At 49.1% G+C, this 16,783-nt stretch overlaps 1 protein-coding gene across 1 annotated transcript; it reads left to right on the top strand.

The window, feature by feature from the left end:
* The first annotated feature begins 5,092 nt into the window (after nt 1-5,092).
* SMKR1 (small lysine rich protein 1) lies at nt 5,093-7,397 on the top strand. Its single transcript, XM_050325058.1, has 3 exons — nt 5,093-5,161; nt 5,874-5,932; nt 7,142-7,397. Exons 2-3 carry the CDS (start codon nt 5,930-5,932, stop codon nt 7,334-7,336), a joined length of 198 nt encoding a protein of 65 aa, XP_050181015.1. The 5' UTR covers nt 5,093-5,161; nt 5,874-5,929; the 3' UTR covers nt 7,337-7,397.
* The last annotated feature ends 9,386 nt before the right edge of the window (nt 7,398-16,783 follow it).

The raw sequence follows: 16,783 nt of genomic DNA, 5'->3' as shown, positions 1-16,783 counted from the left end.
GATGGTATAAACTGTTCTTGGAATATTATTTATTTCCAACCCCACCACCAAAATTTCTGCTTCCTGGAGATGGATCTCCATAAAAAACCTCTGTGTAAAATAAAGCGACCAGGGGAGGGTTACACCAGTTAAATTAAATATTTATATAATTATATAGTTTATATAATTTATATAATTTATACATTAAATATATTTATAAATTATATATTTTATACATATAATGTATGCATATAAAAATATACCTATAATAATAAACATTATAATTAATATAATAATAAATTATAAATTATAATATAGTAATATAAATATAACATTTCTTTTATACATATAATATTTCCCACAATATATGATTTATAATATGATATATATTACATTATATCATATTATATATAATATATAATAACATGTATTATACTATAAAGTATCACATTATTTATTATATAGTATCATATATACTAACATAATATATATTATATATAATATATATAATAAATAATATATCACTATAATATAGTGATATATAGTATAATATATAGTATGTAATAAAGTATTTATAATATAAAATATATAATGCAATATAGGTAATATATATTATATAATATACATTGTATATAATATTATATATTATGTATACCATATGTTATACTATATTAATATTATCACATTATATATAATATATATTATTATACACATGATATATAATGTGATATATAATACATTAAATATTATATATTATGTAATATATGTTCGATTATTATGTAATACATAATATATATTTTAATACATTATGTATTATCACATTATATATATTATATATAATGTATAACATACAATAATATATTATGTTATATATTTTGTATAATTATATATTAATATATATAATATACAATACATTATTATGTTATTATAGTATTATATTATTCTATATTATATATAAATATATATTATATATTATAACATATAATATACTTATGTAATATATACTTTATGTTCTCACATTGTATATTATATATATTATTACATATAGTATAGAATCACAGAATCAGCTGGGTTGGAAAGGACCTGTGAGATCATCCAGTGCAACCCCTATTAATATATTATATATTTATATATATATAATATTTATGTCTCCCCAAGGCCGACCAGGAGCCATTTCAACCTTTTTTTTTTTTTCATCACAATGAAGATTTTCTTCTCCTTAAAAATTCCCTGGCAGACCACATTTCTGGACCAACCCTTTCGGTGTTTCCTGGGACATTTCCCGAGCAAAGCGTGTGGTGGTTCCTGCCCTGCTGGAGGAACATCCCTTATCCCTCCCCTGCAGGGAGGGGGTTCCAGGTCCCCTCCGTGCTCAGTTTTGGGGGTGATTGGGGTATAAAGAATTACTTTTTTCCACCTCCAGGTGGTTGCTGGAAGGGTTTGCTGTGGTTGAATCCTTTCCTTCACCAACACCCCCCCCCCAAAACCGCCCCAAAAATCACACCAAAACCCCTCAAAATCACCCCAAAAATGCCGCAAAAAATCCCCAAATCACCCCCAAAATACCCTGATATCAGCCCAAAAATCATCCCAAAGCCATCCCATTAGAGCCTGCAAACCACCTCCAAAATACTCCCAAAATCAGCCCCAAAACACCACCAAAACACGCCAAAAATCATCCCCAAAATACTGCAGCCTCCCCCAAAATCACCCCAAAAATACCTCCCCGAAATTTCTCCAAATAGCCCTAAAATACACGAAAATCACCCCAAAACACCACAAAACCACACCCATAATACCCAAAAATCAGCTCAAAGACACGACCAAAATCAACCCAAAAATCAACTCAAAATCATCCCAAAAACTTCCCTGAAAACACCCCCAAAATACCCTGAAATCAGCCCCAAAACCACCCTCAAAATCACCCTAAAACCACCCCAAAACCCCCCAAAATCACCCACAAAAATTCCCCAAAAACACCCCAAAATCACCCCAAAACACCCTGAAATCACTCCAAATATACCCTAAAAAAACCCACTAAAATCACCACAAAACTGCCCCAAAAGCACCACCAAAATCAAACCAAAAATACCCCCAAAACCACCCCAAAAATCACTCTCAAAATGCCCCTAAACTACTCCAAAATCACCCCAAAAATACTCCCAGAAGACCCCCAAAATACCCCAAAAATCACCCCAAACCACCCCAAAGCTCCCCTAAATCACCCCCAAAACACCCCCAAAATCACCACAAAGACAACCTGAAATCACCCCAAAAATACTCTCCAAAAAATCTGAAAACCACTCCAAAATCACCCCAAAACCACCCCCAAATCACCCCAAAAATGCCCCAAACCACCATCAAAATCACCCCAAAAATACCTCAAAGCCCTCCCTAAATCACCCCAAAAATACTAAAAAAAAATTCCCCCAAAACAACCCGAAAACACCTCCAAAATCACCCCCAAAATACCCTAAAATCAGCCCCAAACCACCCTCAAAATCACTCACCAAAAAATCACACCATAAATCACCTACCCCAAAACCACCCAAAATCACTCTCAAAATGCCCTAAATACTCCAAAATCACCCCAAAAATACCCAAAGACCCCCAAAATCACCCCAAAAATCACCCCAAAACCACCCCAAACTCCTAAATCACCCCAAAATACCCCAAACACCCCAAAATCACCCAAAGACACCTGAAATCACCCCAAAATACTCTCCAAAAATCTGAAAACCACTCCAAAATCACCCCAAAACCACCCCCAAATCACCCCAAAAATACCCTAAACCACCATCAAAATCACCCCAAAATACCTCAAAGCCCCCTAAATCACCCCAAAATACTAAAAATCCCCAAAACAACCCGAAAACACCTCCAAAATCACCCCCAAAATACCCTGAAATCAGCCCCAAACCACCCTCAAAATCACCCCAAAATCACCCTAAAACCACCCCAATCCCCCCTAAAATCACCCAAAATCACCCACAAAAATTCCCCAAAACCACCCCCAAAATCACCCCAAAACACCCTGAAATCACTCCAAATATACCCTAAAAAAACCCTAAAATCACCACAAAACCGCCCCAAAAGCACCACCAAAATCAAACCAAAAATACCCCCAAAACCACACCAAAAATCACCCCCAAAATGCCCCAGACCCACCCTAAGATGCTCCAAAACCACCCCCAAAATCACAGCAAAAATACCTCCAAACCACCCCCAAAATACCCCAAAAATCACCCCAAAATCACCCCAAAGCTCCCCTAAATCACCCCCAAAATACCCCCAAAACACCCCCAAAATCACCACAAAGGCACCTGAAATCACCCCAAAAATCACCCACAAAAATACCTCAAAAAATCTGAAAACCACCCCAAAATCGCCCCAAAACCACCCCAAATCACCCCAAAAATCCCCCAAAACGACTCCAAAATCACCTCAAAACGCTCCAAACCAACTATCAAAATCACCCCAGAAATACCCCCCAAAAATTCCCCCAAAACAACCCGAAAACATCTCCAAAATCACCCAAAAATGCCCTCAAACCACCTCCAAAATCACCCCCAAAATACCCTGAAATCAGCCCCAAACCACCCTCAAAATCACCTCAAAAATCACCTTAAAACCACCCCAAAAATCACCCCCAAAATGCCCCAAAACTACACCAAAAACACCACAAAAATACCCCAAACCCACCCCAAGATGCTCCAAAACCACCCCCAAAATACCCCAAAAATCACCCCAAACCACCCCAAAGCTCCCCTAAATCACCCTAAAAATACCCCCAAAACCACCCCCAAAATCACCACAAAAACACCCCCAAAATACCCCCCAGCAAATCTGAAAAACACCCCAAATCACCCCAAAATCGCCCCAAAAACCACCACAAAAATACCCACGAAAAACATCCCCAAACACCCACAAAAAAATCCCTCAAAACACCCTGAAACCACCCCAAAACCACTTCCAAAATATCCCAAAACCTCTCCCAAAATTACCACATCATGGCTAGGCTTCGCGAACGAAGATTTGAAACCACAAAAATACCCCCAAACCACCCCCAAAATCACAAAAAAACACCGCCCCCAAGCCACACCAAAAACACCCCCAAAAATCACCCCCAAACCCAGCCCAAAGACCTCCCCCAACCCATCCCAAAACCTGCCCAGGCCGGGAATATCCCGTTACTCTCCCCGAGCTTTCCAAGCCTGTGCTCAGCAGCCCTTCCTCCCTCCCCTCGGGTATCAACTCTTTGGGGCTCCTTGTTCGCCTCCTTAGGGCCTTTCCCTGGGATTTTTGGCTGGGGGGGGCGAGACAACGACTCTTTGTGCCTAATGTCGGGATTGGGATTGGGATTGGGATTGGGACAAGGACGAGGAGATGGAGACCAGGATGAGGACAAGGATGAGGACAAGGACAGGGATGGTGCCTGATGTGCCCTCAGCCCTTCATGTCCCCTCGGTCCCCTCTAGTCCCTCATCCCCTGCATTCCCCTGATCCCCTTCATCCCCTCATCCCTTTCATCCCCCCATTCCCTTCATTCCTTTCATCCCCTTCATTCCTTTCATCCCCTTCATTCCCTTCATCCCCTTCATTCCCCTCGTACCCTTCACTCCCCTCATCGCCTCAGTTCCTCAGTCCCTTCATCCCCCTCACATTAGGTTGGATATTGGGAAGAAACTTTTTACTGAGGGTGTGATCGGACATGGGAAAGATGGGACTGGATGTGGCACCAGTGCCGTGCTCCGGTAACCACGGCGGGGTTGGAGTAACGCTTGGATTTGATGATCCCGGAGGTGTTTCCCGACGCGGTGGGTTCTGTGTTTCTCTGACTGTGTGGCTGTGACTCCACGATCCCTCCTCATCCTCCTCATCCTCCTCATCCTCCTCACCCTCCTCATCCTCCTCAGCCCCTCAGCCCCAAAGCTTTTCCTGCCCTTTTCCTACACGGGGCTTTAAAGCCCGCAACAGTCGCAGGCCCCGCCCCCGACAGCGGATTGGTCAAGAGGTGTCTGTCTCAGCAGCGGATTGGTCAAGGGGCTGTCCGTCAGCGGCAGGCCCCGCCCCGGTGGCCGCCCCTTTGCCCTGGCAACGCCGCGCTGTGGGGGGGCGGCCATGGCGGCCCTGAGGGACAGGGGCGGGCGCTGCGGAGCTGGGGGGCTGCGGGCATGGGCAGGTGAGGCCCGGCCGCTGCTGCTCGGGGCGGGGTGAGGGCTCTGGGGCAGCCGGGGAGGAAAGGCGGCTCAGGGGAGCTCGAGGGCGACGGGGCTGGGAAGGAGCTGGAGCAGCAGGAGCGGCTGAGAGAGCTGGGGGGGCTCATCCTGGAGAAAAGGAGGCTCAGGGGGGACCTTCTGGCTCTGCAAGTCCCTGCCAGGAGGGGGGAGCCGGGGGGGGTCGGGCTCTGCTCCCAGGGAACAGGGACAGGACAAGGGGAAACGGCCTCAAGCTGTGCCAGGGGAGGCTCAGGTTGGCCCTGAGGAGGAATTTGTTGCTGGAAAGGGTGGTGAGGCCTTGGCAGGGGCTGCCCAGGGAGGTTTGGAGTGCCCAGCCCTGGAGGGATTTCCAAGCCCTGGGGATGTGGCACTTGGGGACATGGTCAGTGGTGGCCTTGGCAGTGCTGGGAAGGGTTGGATTCCATGGCCTTAAAGGTCTTTTCCAACCTAAAAGATTCTATACTTGTATGATTGTACATCTCAAGGCCTTGCTGAAAAGGGTCCTGCCGTCTGGCAGTGAGCAGCTGATTTCACAGGGGATTATTTGCTAAGAAACACCTTTAGGAACGACACACCTTGAACTAACTGGAACTATTTTTATTTCCCTTTAAAGTTGATTTGGAACTGCCCCCAGTGCTTTGCCCCCTGTAACCCAGCTGTGATTTTGTGTTGCAGGGTCCCACTGCAGGGCTTGACGTGGAGTCCCAGCCGCTCAGCAAAGAGGCTCAGCCATGGTAATACAGCTGTGATCCTTCTGAGCAGGGCTGAGACCACTTCTTAAAGAAAAGGAGTCAATATCCAATCGTTCTCATGGCTGCAGGACACTGACCTGCCCAGATTCACTTTGTCAGCAATTATGCACCAAATTCTGATTTTTGGCTTTTGCTGCTCCTGGCTGCAGGCTGTAAAACTTTGCACATGTTGTATAAAGCCCTTTTTATGTTGAAAGATCAGCTACAGGCCAAATTCCAGCCAGGAACCTACAAGTTTCTTTACCTGTATATGTTCTTTCGGAGCCCCTGGTGGTCTAGTGGTAAAGGCGCTGTGCTATCACCGTGGAGACCCGGGTTCGATTCCCGGTCAGGGCCACTCCCGGGCAGATGGGGCTCGTTAGCCTTAAAGGCAACCCACCTACGTCCTAAGGACCTCGCTGCCACCGTCCAAGCTCGCTTGGCCCCGGCAGATGAACCTTAGGATTAAAGGGTGGGCTCAGTTCCGCGCACACTGTGTCTCACCTAAAAAATCCAATGCACAGGCTGGAAGGTGGAAAGACCTTCCCCGGATCTTCGCTCGCGAAGACTGGCCATTATATTATATTTATTATATGTTCTTTCACGCTGTGTTTTTATGCCTAGAACACAAAAGTTTGTCTCCTTTGAGCCATAAAAGGATGTTTTAGAACTGATAGCACAAAAAATAACATTTCACACACAGCCTTCCCCAGTTAATGCCCAGCTGAGAGCCAGGGCTGGGATGCAACAAAACAGCTCTTCTGGGATGTCTTGGGATTGAAAAGTCATGGAATGGTTTGGGTTGGAAGGGACCTCAGAGATCATCCAGTCCCACCTCCTGCCATGGGCAGGGACACCTTCCACTAGCCCAGGGTGCTCCAAGCTGCCCTGGGACACTTCCAGGGATCCAGGGGCAGCCACAGCTTCTCTGGTCAACCTGGGCCAGGGCCTGCCCACCCTCACATCCCATCCAACCCTGCCCTCTGGCACTGGGAAGCCATTCCCTGTGTCCTGTCCCTCCAGGCCTTGTCCCCAGTCCCTCTCCAGCTCTCCTGGAGCCCCTTTAGGCCCTGCAAGGGGCTCTCAGGTCTCCCTGGACCCTTCTCTTCTCCAAGGGAACCCCCCCAGCTCTCCCAGCCCAGGATGCCCTCCCCAGGAGGGAGACAATAAAGCCCCCCACCTGAGTGGTTTGTGGTGGTTTTCCCTCTGCAGGCAGACAAAGCCAAGCCCAAGGGGGGCAAAGGGAAGTCCAAGAAGAAGGAGAAGGCGGCGGTGAAGGAGGTGGACGTGCTCAGCCCCCCCGCCATGCTCAACGCCTACTACATCGCCCACAACGCTGCTGCCTTCCTCGAGTTCCGGGGCTACCCCTGGCCTGGCTCTCCCAAAAAGAAGGGGAAGAAGAAATGAGGGCCAAGCTCCCTGGTGCAGAAGAGGCTGGTCTGTGATTAAACTCGTCCTGACCTCGGCAGTGTCGGCTCAGAGGTTTCCCTTGGTCGCTGTCGTGTCCGTACAAAGGCACTTTGATCGCAGCTCGAGCTCAGGGGGACAAAGGCAGGGGACACTGGGCCATTGTCCCTTCAGCTGTGGCCCTTTGCAGGGTCTGTGTGCATGGGAGGGTTGGGCCTGGGCAGGGCTTGTGCTGGGGTCTGCTTTACTCCCACTGCTGCCATTCCCTATGGATAGGATGTGCTTCCCAGTACCTGTCTGACCCTGAGCTGGGAAAGTGGAATTCAGGGCAGGATTGACAATGTTAACGGTGACTTCTGGAACAGCAGCCGAGCTGGAGAGTCCTGTGGGGAGCGGCTGAGGGAGCTGGGAAGGGTCTGGAGCAGCAGGAGCGGCTGAGGGGGCTCATCCTGGAGAAAAGGAGGCTCAGGGGGGACCTTCTGGCTCTGCAAGTCCCTGCCAGGAGGGGGGAGCCGGGGGGGTCGGGCTCTGTTCCCAGGGAACAGGGACAGGACAAGGGGAAACGGCCTCAAGCTGTGCCAGGGGAGGCTCAGGTTGGCCCTGAGGAGGAATTTGTTGCTGGAAAGGGTGGTGAGGCCTTGGCAGGGGCCAAACCAGGGAGGTTTGGAGTGCCCAGCCCTGGAGGTGTCCCAGGCAGGCCTGGCCGTGGCACTCAGTGCTCTGGGCTGGGGGACAAGGTGGGGATGGGGCACAGGGTGGGCTCTTTTATCCTGAAGGTCTTTTCCAACCTCAGTGATCCTGGGATTCTGTGTCTGAGGTCTCCCAGCGCTCCCTGTGTGGGTCAGCACAGAGCCATGAGGTGGCACCTGTGCATCCGTGTGACATCAGGAGGAAGTGGCTCCGTTTGGGCAGACCAGGGAAGCTCCATAGCCCTCCTTTGGCTGGGAATCCTGGAGATGGAGCTGAGGAGGTGTCAGTGCTGCTGTGACACTGCTCAGAGATGCAGCACCCCAGGTCTCCCCTCCCTCTGATCGTTCTTACCCCAGACACCCTGGCTGGGAACCACAGGCTGTGTCACAGTTCAGGGCCCTTTTGCTCTGTTTCCTCCAGGTGTTTCTCCCAGCCCTCAGTAACTCCTAGAGCAGCGTGCTGAGGGAGGCTGTGCCTCTCTTCAGGTGCTTCCACCCTCTGCAGAAGTACAGCAGTCACTGGGAGGGGAGAGGATGTGTCTCAACTGGTGTGGGCTGTGGAGACATGGCAGGGAATGTAAAAGGGCTGGAATCTTGGAGAAAGAGGCGGGAAAACAGGATCTGCAATGGGCTAGAGCTGCTGTAAGGGGAAATGTGCCTGCTCTCAAGGACACCCGAGGGACTGAGCCTGCACAGAAAGTACCACAGCAGCACCTCAGTTGTCTGAGGAACCAGCTGGGGGTGAACATCATGGTGTGGATCTGGTGGAGCAGCCAGTTGGTTCCCAGGCCATTCCTGGCTGAGTTCAGTGCAGGAGGAGCAGAACCCTCTCTGACCTCCAGGTCCCTTTATGTCACAGGGGCAGCCACAGCTTCTCTGGGACCCCTGGGCCAGGGCCTCCCCACCCTCACATCCCATCCAACCCTGCCCTCTGGCACTGGGAAGCCATTCCCTGTGTGCTGTCCCTCCAGGCCTTGTCCCCAGTCCCTCTCCAGCTCTCTTGGAGCCCCTTTAGACCCTGCAAAGGGCCTAACAGTCAATTATCAGTCAAATATTAACAGTCAATTATTAGTCCAATATTAACAGTCAATTATTAGTCAAATATTATAACAGTTATTACAGTCAATTGTAATGTGACCCTCCCAGTGCTGCTTCCCCAGCCTGAGAAGCTCCCTCTGTGAGGAGGTTTTGACCAGAGGGAAGCACAGCTGGGGGCACTGCCTGCTGATCAACCCTGTCACGTTGGCCACTGCAAACCCTACTGTGTTTGTTCCATCTACGTGTCAAGAAAACAATCCCAGGATCGTTAGGGTTGGAAAAGCTCCCAAATCCAACTGTCCCCCTGTGCTCAGCACTGCCACATGTTCTCAGGACACCCCAGGGTGGGGCCCCTGTTTCCTGGCTAAGGAACCTGCAGCTGGGGTGTTCTGGTGACGCAGAGCTGTGGTTTGCTGTGTCCTGCACCCACGTCCCCTGCTCAGCATTTACTCTGCTCTTGCCTCCCCACCACCCCGCAGGAAGTCTCTGGTCACAGCAACTCGGAACTATTTCCTCCACGTATCAGCCTTCTAAAGCAAGACATCTCTTGCCACCTCTGTGTTCAGCAACTCCCGCTAAATGTTAAAAAAATAATTAAAAAAAACAATTACTCCACACAGTTACCACAAGAGTTTCCAAGCACTGAAGCAGGAACTGCTTGACTTTGGTTAACGATGGTTACAAGTGAGAAAGGCCATTTTTACATCCGTGGTGAACTGGAGCTACAGTGATTTCCACACTCCAAACTTTTAGTGTCCCAAAATTACTGAAATAAAGAGTTATTATTATTCTACATACAAATGGGATTCCAGCATGACGCAATTGAGGACACCAGTTGGTGAGCAGTGACGTGCTCTCTGGTGGATCTGAAGTCACCACTCATTTCTTTGACAACAGATGAGAAAACCCTCCCAACCATCCCAAGCTGGAAAATGAAACACTTCTTTTTTCCCCTTTCCCTCTTCTCTCCTCAATCCAGGTGAATTTTGCCTGTAATTCCAGCTCCCCGGGGCTTAATAAAGACCAGGAGATGCCTCTAAAGGAAAGTTTGGACTTCAAACTTTGGCTGCATTTTGTTAGAAGTGCCGCAGGTTCTGCTGTGGTTCTGAGGGAGAGCCTCCCGTGGATGTGGCTTTCCAGGGAGTCTCCCGTGAGGGATGACCCTTCCTGCTATTCCTGGTTTATCCCAACCCACAAGTTTGATTCTGGGTGGGGTTTCTCTCCCTGCTGGGGTGCAGGACTGCGGCTGAGCTGCTGGAACAAACCTGCCCCGTCAGCGGGAGATGATCACGGGCTGTTCGGGGCCAGCCCCGGCAGGAACAGCTTCGCACTCCGGGCTTCCTGGGCCGGGCTGTGGCTGTTGGCTCACCCTTCCTGCAGGAAGCTGTACCCAAAAACCACGGGCGATGTTGCCCTGCGTGTCTGTGGGTAGGGAGGGCCACAGCACTATTATGGGATGTGAGTGTGGAGATTAAAAGCTGTCTATTGAAGGTTTGATAGAAGATAATTATTCACCGTGTCTGAAATCAAGCTGGATGTGAGCAGCTTCCCATCTTTCCCCTTTCCTCCAGCCAGTGGTCCTGTATTACCTGCTCTAATTTTCACCTGTTACTGTTATTTTCACCTGAAAAAAAACCCACAGTGGATCTTCATGACACAGAAGAAAGCCTTGGGAAGGAAAAGGGATGTTTTGTCCCAGTTTTCACCTGAGGAGCACCCCTGGCTGTTCCTTCCCAGCTCCAGGGACTCTTTTCCTCATCAAAGGTGTCTCCATAACAAGGAGGAGAATTTTTAAAGAAAAACTTCCCTCCAAAAGGCATATTAAATGCTGGCTCTGAATAATGTCAGCAAAGTTAATAAAATGAAGTTTTCAGTTGGTTAACTCCTTTCTCATTTGCTTTTTTCACCCTCCTGGTTCCCTGTTGCCATCTCAGGTGTCCTCCAGGAACAAAAACAAACCCTATTTCACTGTGTTTTATAAACCTCTCTCTTCCAAGATTTCTGTTTATTTTTAAAAAGGCACAAGTTAGGTTTTTTTCTGTGTTTTGCTCTTGTAATTGTCACACAAAGGACCAAAAGGAGTGAAATATTAGGACTTACAGGAACAGCTGCTGTGCAAGTACCAAAATCTTCCATTCCAAGACACTGGGATGGTTTTGTTACATCCTGGTGTGTTCTCCACTATAAATTTAATATACACATTACATTATTATTTACTAGTAAATATGACATTTACTGTATCATGATTCAGTAATTTTCTGGAGATATTCAGAGAATTCAGGAGTCCCCTTGGAGGAATCTTACAGGGCCTTCTCACCCCGATATCCTCAGACCACAGGAGAATCCTGGGAAGAAAATTCCTTTTTCCCTTGATTTTTTTTTTTTTTTTGCTTTAGGCTGCACATAATTTTGTTTAAAAAGCTATTTAGTTATTTTAAAATAGAAGCCTTTAAGTCTGAAGTGTTTCATATAGGTTACTGCTACATGACTCGAGGAGAAACAATCAAAGGGAATTTTTGAATTCACTGTTCAGGGCTGATATATTCACCACTCAGCTGAAGTAAACCAAGTGTGAAATCCTCTCTGCGCAAAAGCCTGGCTTAGAGTCAGCACTTCTGGCTGAAATTGGCACTAAAAGAGAGAAATGGTTAAGGAAAAATGAGGAAAATATTTAATGCAACACTTGGTTACAGCAGATTCCTTGGGATGGCCACAATCACGTGCCAGGAAGGGACCACTTTGCTCTTTGGGGGAAATTCTTGACCTAAATGTTTAAAAGTTCACCTGGATTCACTGCTGGATGTTGGAATATTTCTCATAGCTGGAATTGCAAGGATTGGCCAAAGGCTCCTACAATCTAAAAGGAAATATTCTCAGGGAGACCAGAGCACAGGAATCATTGAGGGAAACAGAAATACTGTTTATAAATATTTAGTATTATAAATATTTAGTATTATTTAGTATTATAAATAGTTAGTATTATTTAGTATTAATTGCTGCTTAGCACAGGCTAAAAATGACATTTAACTTCAGAAAATCTTCTCTCAGGGTGATTCCAGCAGGTCACACAACTCCTGGGGGTGCTTTTCCCCACATCATTTTATAGGAATGGCCTGTTCTGTGAAGTATGGAAAACACCAGCCTGGGAGGAGAGTTCTCTGAGCATCCTGGGATGTGAAACCAGCAGTTACAACCCCAGTGTCTGAATTAAAGTTGTACTGGTTGAACAATTAGCTACAATAATTAAGTTTACTCTTTTTTTTCGAGTTCGATGGGGTTGTCAGCAGGTTTGGTCAAACCCCTGGGACAGGGAAGGCCCAGTGGAACAGGCTGGGATATCCTGGAGCTTTCCAAGCACGAGGCTCTTCGTCTTATTCCAGGAGTAACCACTGAGCCTTTCAGCTCCATTCCAGGAGCGACCCCCGAGCTTTTGAGCTCCTCTCAGATGACACGGCCTGAGCCGGTGCCCTTGAAAGCCAAGGGACCTCCTTCTGTCACCTGTTGTTTTGGCTCCTGAGCCACTTTCTCCAGGAAGCCCTGCCTGAAAACAGATCCAGTGTTTGAGGGAGTACCTGATAATTATAGCCTGTCCTTTGGGAACTGGACAAGGGGGAGCTGTGTTTTCTCAGGAATCTGCACACTTTGATGGGTTCCTGCTCCTTTTCCATTGTCTGACACACGGCATTTGCACAATTCCTGCTGCCATCACCAGGAGTAGGAACATTCCAAGTTCTTACATACCTTGCTTTTCTCACCTAGAACCACATCTGGGGGCTCTTGGAATGTTTTGGCGGGTGTTAAAAGCTCTTCCCAACCTGGCGCTGCAAAACTGCCTTAGGAGAGATCAGAGAGGATTTAATGGTTTGTGAGATGTCAGTGGTGACCTCCTGGGGGTGCCTCTGGTGAGCTTCCCAGTGTCCCCTGGCATTCCCAGGGAGCTCCAGGACTATTCCCGTGCCTGCACACGGCAGAGCCGTGCCAGTCCTGAGCTCACCCAAACCCACAGCTCATTGCTGCCTTTACCCTGATCTTCCATGGAGTGAGTATTGTTACACCCTGTCCCTTAAAATTCCCTCCTTTCAACTCTTCAGGGTAACAAACCCCACTCCTTTCACCCCTCAATTCCCATCTTACACATTTTAAACCTGTTATTCCTGTTGCTTCCCTCCCTGCCCCTGTTCCATCAGCACAAGGTGACAATTAACACCTCTGACCTGCAGTTTTCCTTCTCCACACCAGTCATAAAATGGAGACTCAAGGGATTGGTTATTCCTAAATCCAAATGTCTGCATCAATGCCTGGACTAGTTGTCTGGATCTACAGCAGGAGTAGCTCAGGATGGGATCCCTCTGATCAAACACAGGCAGGGGCTTAAAGCAGCCCTGGGGGTCCTGTTCAGGTACAGGGACAGCTGGTGGGACCAATCCCACTCCCTGGGATATGTAACAATTTTGCTGAGGAAGCAGATTAAACTGTGGAGTGGCTACAGAAATGGAAGTCCTTCACATGGGAAAGCAGCGTGGCCGTGGCTCAGTCCTGAGGAATTTGGGCTGAAGGCCATGCTAAGGGGGGTGAGAACACTGGAAAAGCTCCGAGTGCCCGCTGTCTTGGATGACGAGGGTAAAATTGCGGGGGATGTTTTGTCTGTCTGAAAGGAAACCACCCAGGCTGGGCCTTGGGGCACCTCCGGGGACACCGATCTGTGTCTGTGATAGGCGGATGGAGCTGAGCTGGAGTTCTGTGCTCCAGCTTATCAGTCCTGCACAGCGGGGAGCTCAGCCCGGCTCCCACCCCACTCCTCCCCCTTTGCAGCCTCATCCTCGTCTCCCCATTAGTTGTGGTTGCCATAAAATCCACGGCAGTTCAGCGCAGGGAATGTTGGAAAAGCCATCCAGCACAGCCTAAGTGGGCTCTTTGTCTCTCAAGAGCTGTTACCGTCACTGCTGCTGGAGATGAGGGAATGGCCCTGATCCAGCACTGCCCTCTTTTATTCCCAAATACTCTGGCAACTGGCAGAACAGAAACAACTCATCATTGCTTACGGGAGGCAGGGAAGAAGGAGGGTGAGCCCAAAATCCAGACTGGACTGGTGGCTGCAGAAGGACCCACAGGTAAAGGTGTTGTGCCCAAGTAAAGTGTTCCCAAGATATGTCACCCATGGCTTGTGTTGCTGCACAGTCCACACCCCATTTTGTTGGATAATCACACCTCAAAACAAGGGGCTTGGCCCCAACCTGGGAATCTTCCAGACCTCCACACCAGGCAAACTTCCTCCCTGCTGATGAGAGAACTGAGATCTGCAGAGCTGTAGCACAGATACCCTTTATGCTGTAACCCTGATCGCAATCCTGCTCCTTGGGCACTCCCAGGGATCCAGGGGCAGCCACACCTTCTCTACCCAACCTGTGCCAGGGCCTCCACACCCTCCCAGCCAGCAATTCCTTCCCAATCTCCCATCTGTCCCTGCCCTCTGGCACTGGGAAGCCATTCCCTGTGTCCTGTCCCTCCAGGCCTTGTCCCCAGTCCCTCTCCAGCTCTCCTGGAGCCCCTTTAGGCCCTGCAAGGGGCTCTCAGGTCTCCCTGGATCCTTCTCTTCTCCAGGATGAACATTCCCAGCTGTCCCAGCCTGGCTCCAGAGCAGAGGGATCCAGCCCTGGGAGCAGCTCCGGGGTCTCCTCTGGACTGGCCTCACATCACTCTCCTCATTAACTCCCATTTTCCGCGGAGTTTTTCCTCCTCGAGTTCTGAGGGGGGACCTCCCGCGCCCTCCCCAAGATGGCGGCGCCCCCTCAGCCCTCACGCCCTCCCCAAGATGGCGGCGGCTCCTTCCCCCCCCCAGGGCCTTTTTAAACCAGATTTGTCCACCAAAGAAAAGGAAAAACACACGTCAAACTCGATTGTTCCACGAAGAAATGAAACAACGTCTGTTTGGAACTGGATTTTTCCACAATTTCCATTTTGAACTGGATTTTTCCATACAAAACGGACAAAAAAAAATATTCCGTTTTAAACTGGATTTTTTCACCTAAAAAAAAAAAGGAAAAAAATTTGATTTTAAACCTGGAACTTTCCACAATTTCAATTTTAAAATGGATTGTTCCACCAAAAAAAAAAAAAAAGACAAAAAATAAATCCATTTTAAACTGGGTTCTTCCATGCAAAATGGATTAAAAAGTCCAGTTTAAACTTGACTTTTCCACACAAAATAGGAAAAAAATTCCATTATAAAACGGATTTCTCCCATAATTTCCATTTTAAACTGGATTGCTCGCCACCCCCTCCACTCCCCCCCAAAAAAGGACAAAAAAGATTTATTTTGATCTGCATTTTCCACACAAAATGGGGAGGGAAATTATTTTAAGGTGGATTTTTCCACAGTTTCAATTTCAAACTGGATTTTTTTCCTAGAAAATGGAAGAAATTATCAATTTAAACTGATTTTTTTCGCACAATTTCCATTTAAAAGAGGATTTTTCACCAAATAAAAAAAAGAGAAAATCTCCATTTTAAAGTGGATTTTCCCATTAAAAAAAACACTTATTGAAAAAATGTCCATTTTAAACTGGATTTTCCCACAATTTCGAATTTGAACTGGATTTTTCCAGTTTAAAAAAAAAAAGGGGGAGAGGAATCACTTAAAAGTGGATTTTTCAACAATATCCATTTTAAACTGGATTGTCCCAAAAAAATGAAGGGGAGAAATAATCTATTTTAAAATAGGCTTTCCCACCCAAAATGGACTTTGCCCCAATAAAACCGGGACAAGAAAATCCCTTTGGACCGGCCCTTCCCACCTAAATGTCTGGGCCGGGATCCCCCTGTGCCAGGGCCTGCCCACCCTCCCAGCCAGGAATTCCTTCCCAATCTCCCATCTGTCCCTGCCCTCTGGCACTGAGAAGCCATTCCCTGTGTCCTGTCCCTCCATCCCTTGTCCCCAGTCCCTCTCCAGCTCTCCTGGAGCCCCTTTAGGCCCTGCAAGGGGCTCTCAGGTCTCCCTGGACCCTCCTCTTCTCCAGGATGAACATTCCCAGCTGTCCTAGCCTGGCTCCAGAGCAGAGGGATCCAGCCCTGGGAGCAGCTCTGGGGTCTCCTCTGGACTGGCCTCACGTCCTTCTCCTCATTAACTCCCATTTTCCGAGCAGTTTCTCCTCCTCAAGCGAACCCCTGACCCTCCCTCGCCCTCCCCAAGATGGCGGCGCCCCCTCAGCCCTCGCCCCCTCCCCAAATGCCCCCATTCCCTCCCCTCGTGGCGGCCCGCCGCCCGTCCCTGCCCAAGATGGCGGCGGCGCGGCGCTATGACGCCATACGTCCCGCTCCCGCTGTCCCCGGCCTCCTCCGCCGCCGCCGCCGCCGCCGCCGCCGGTGCCCGCCCCCGCGCTCCGCCACCGCGGCGGCCCCAGGCCGGCCGGCGCCGCGCTCGCCCCCGCCCCGCCCGCCGCGCCGCGCCTGCCCCGGCCCCCGCGGCCCCGCGGCGCAGGCCCTGCCGCCGCAGCAGCGCAGCCGCTCTGAGGTGAGCGTCCTACCGCTGCATCTCCTCCGGCCCCGGCGCAGCCTCACCCAACAGCGGGGCCCCCGCCGGCCGCGGACAACATGGGGCCCGCGGGGCCGGCCGCGCCGGGGCGGCGGGGCCAGGCAGGAGCGAGGCAGGGGGACGGGGCCGAGGCGAGGGCGGGGCGGCCCTGGCGCGGCCCGGGCGGGCAGGGTGGGCGCGGCGGCGCTG

Source organism: Myiozetetes cayanensis, unplaced genomic scaffold (assembly GCF_022539395.1).
Source record: "Myiozetetes cayanensis isolate MyiCay16 unplaced genomic scaffold, myiCay2020 scf3, whole genome shotgun sequence".
Classification (NCBI taxonomy): Eukaryota; Metazoa; Chordata; class Aves; order Passeriformes; family Tyrannidae; genus Myiozetetes; species Myiozetetes cayanensis.
Note: the sequence above shows the minus strand (reverse complement) of the source record. Positions and strands in the feature narration are given on the sequence as shown.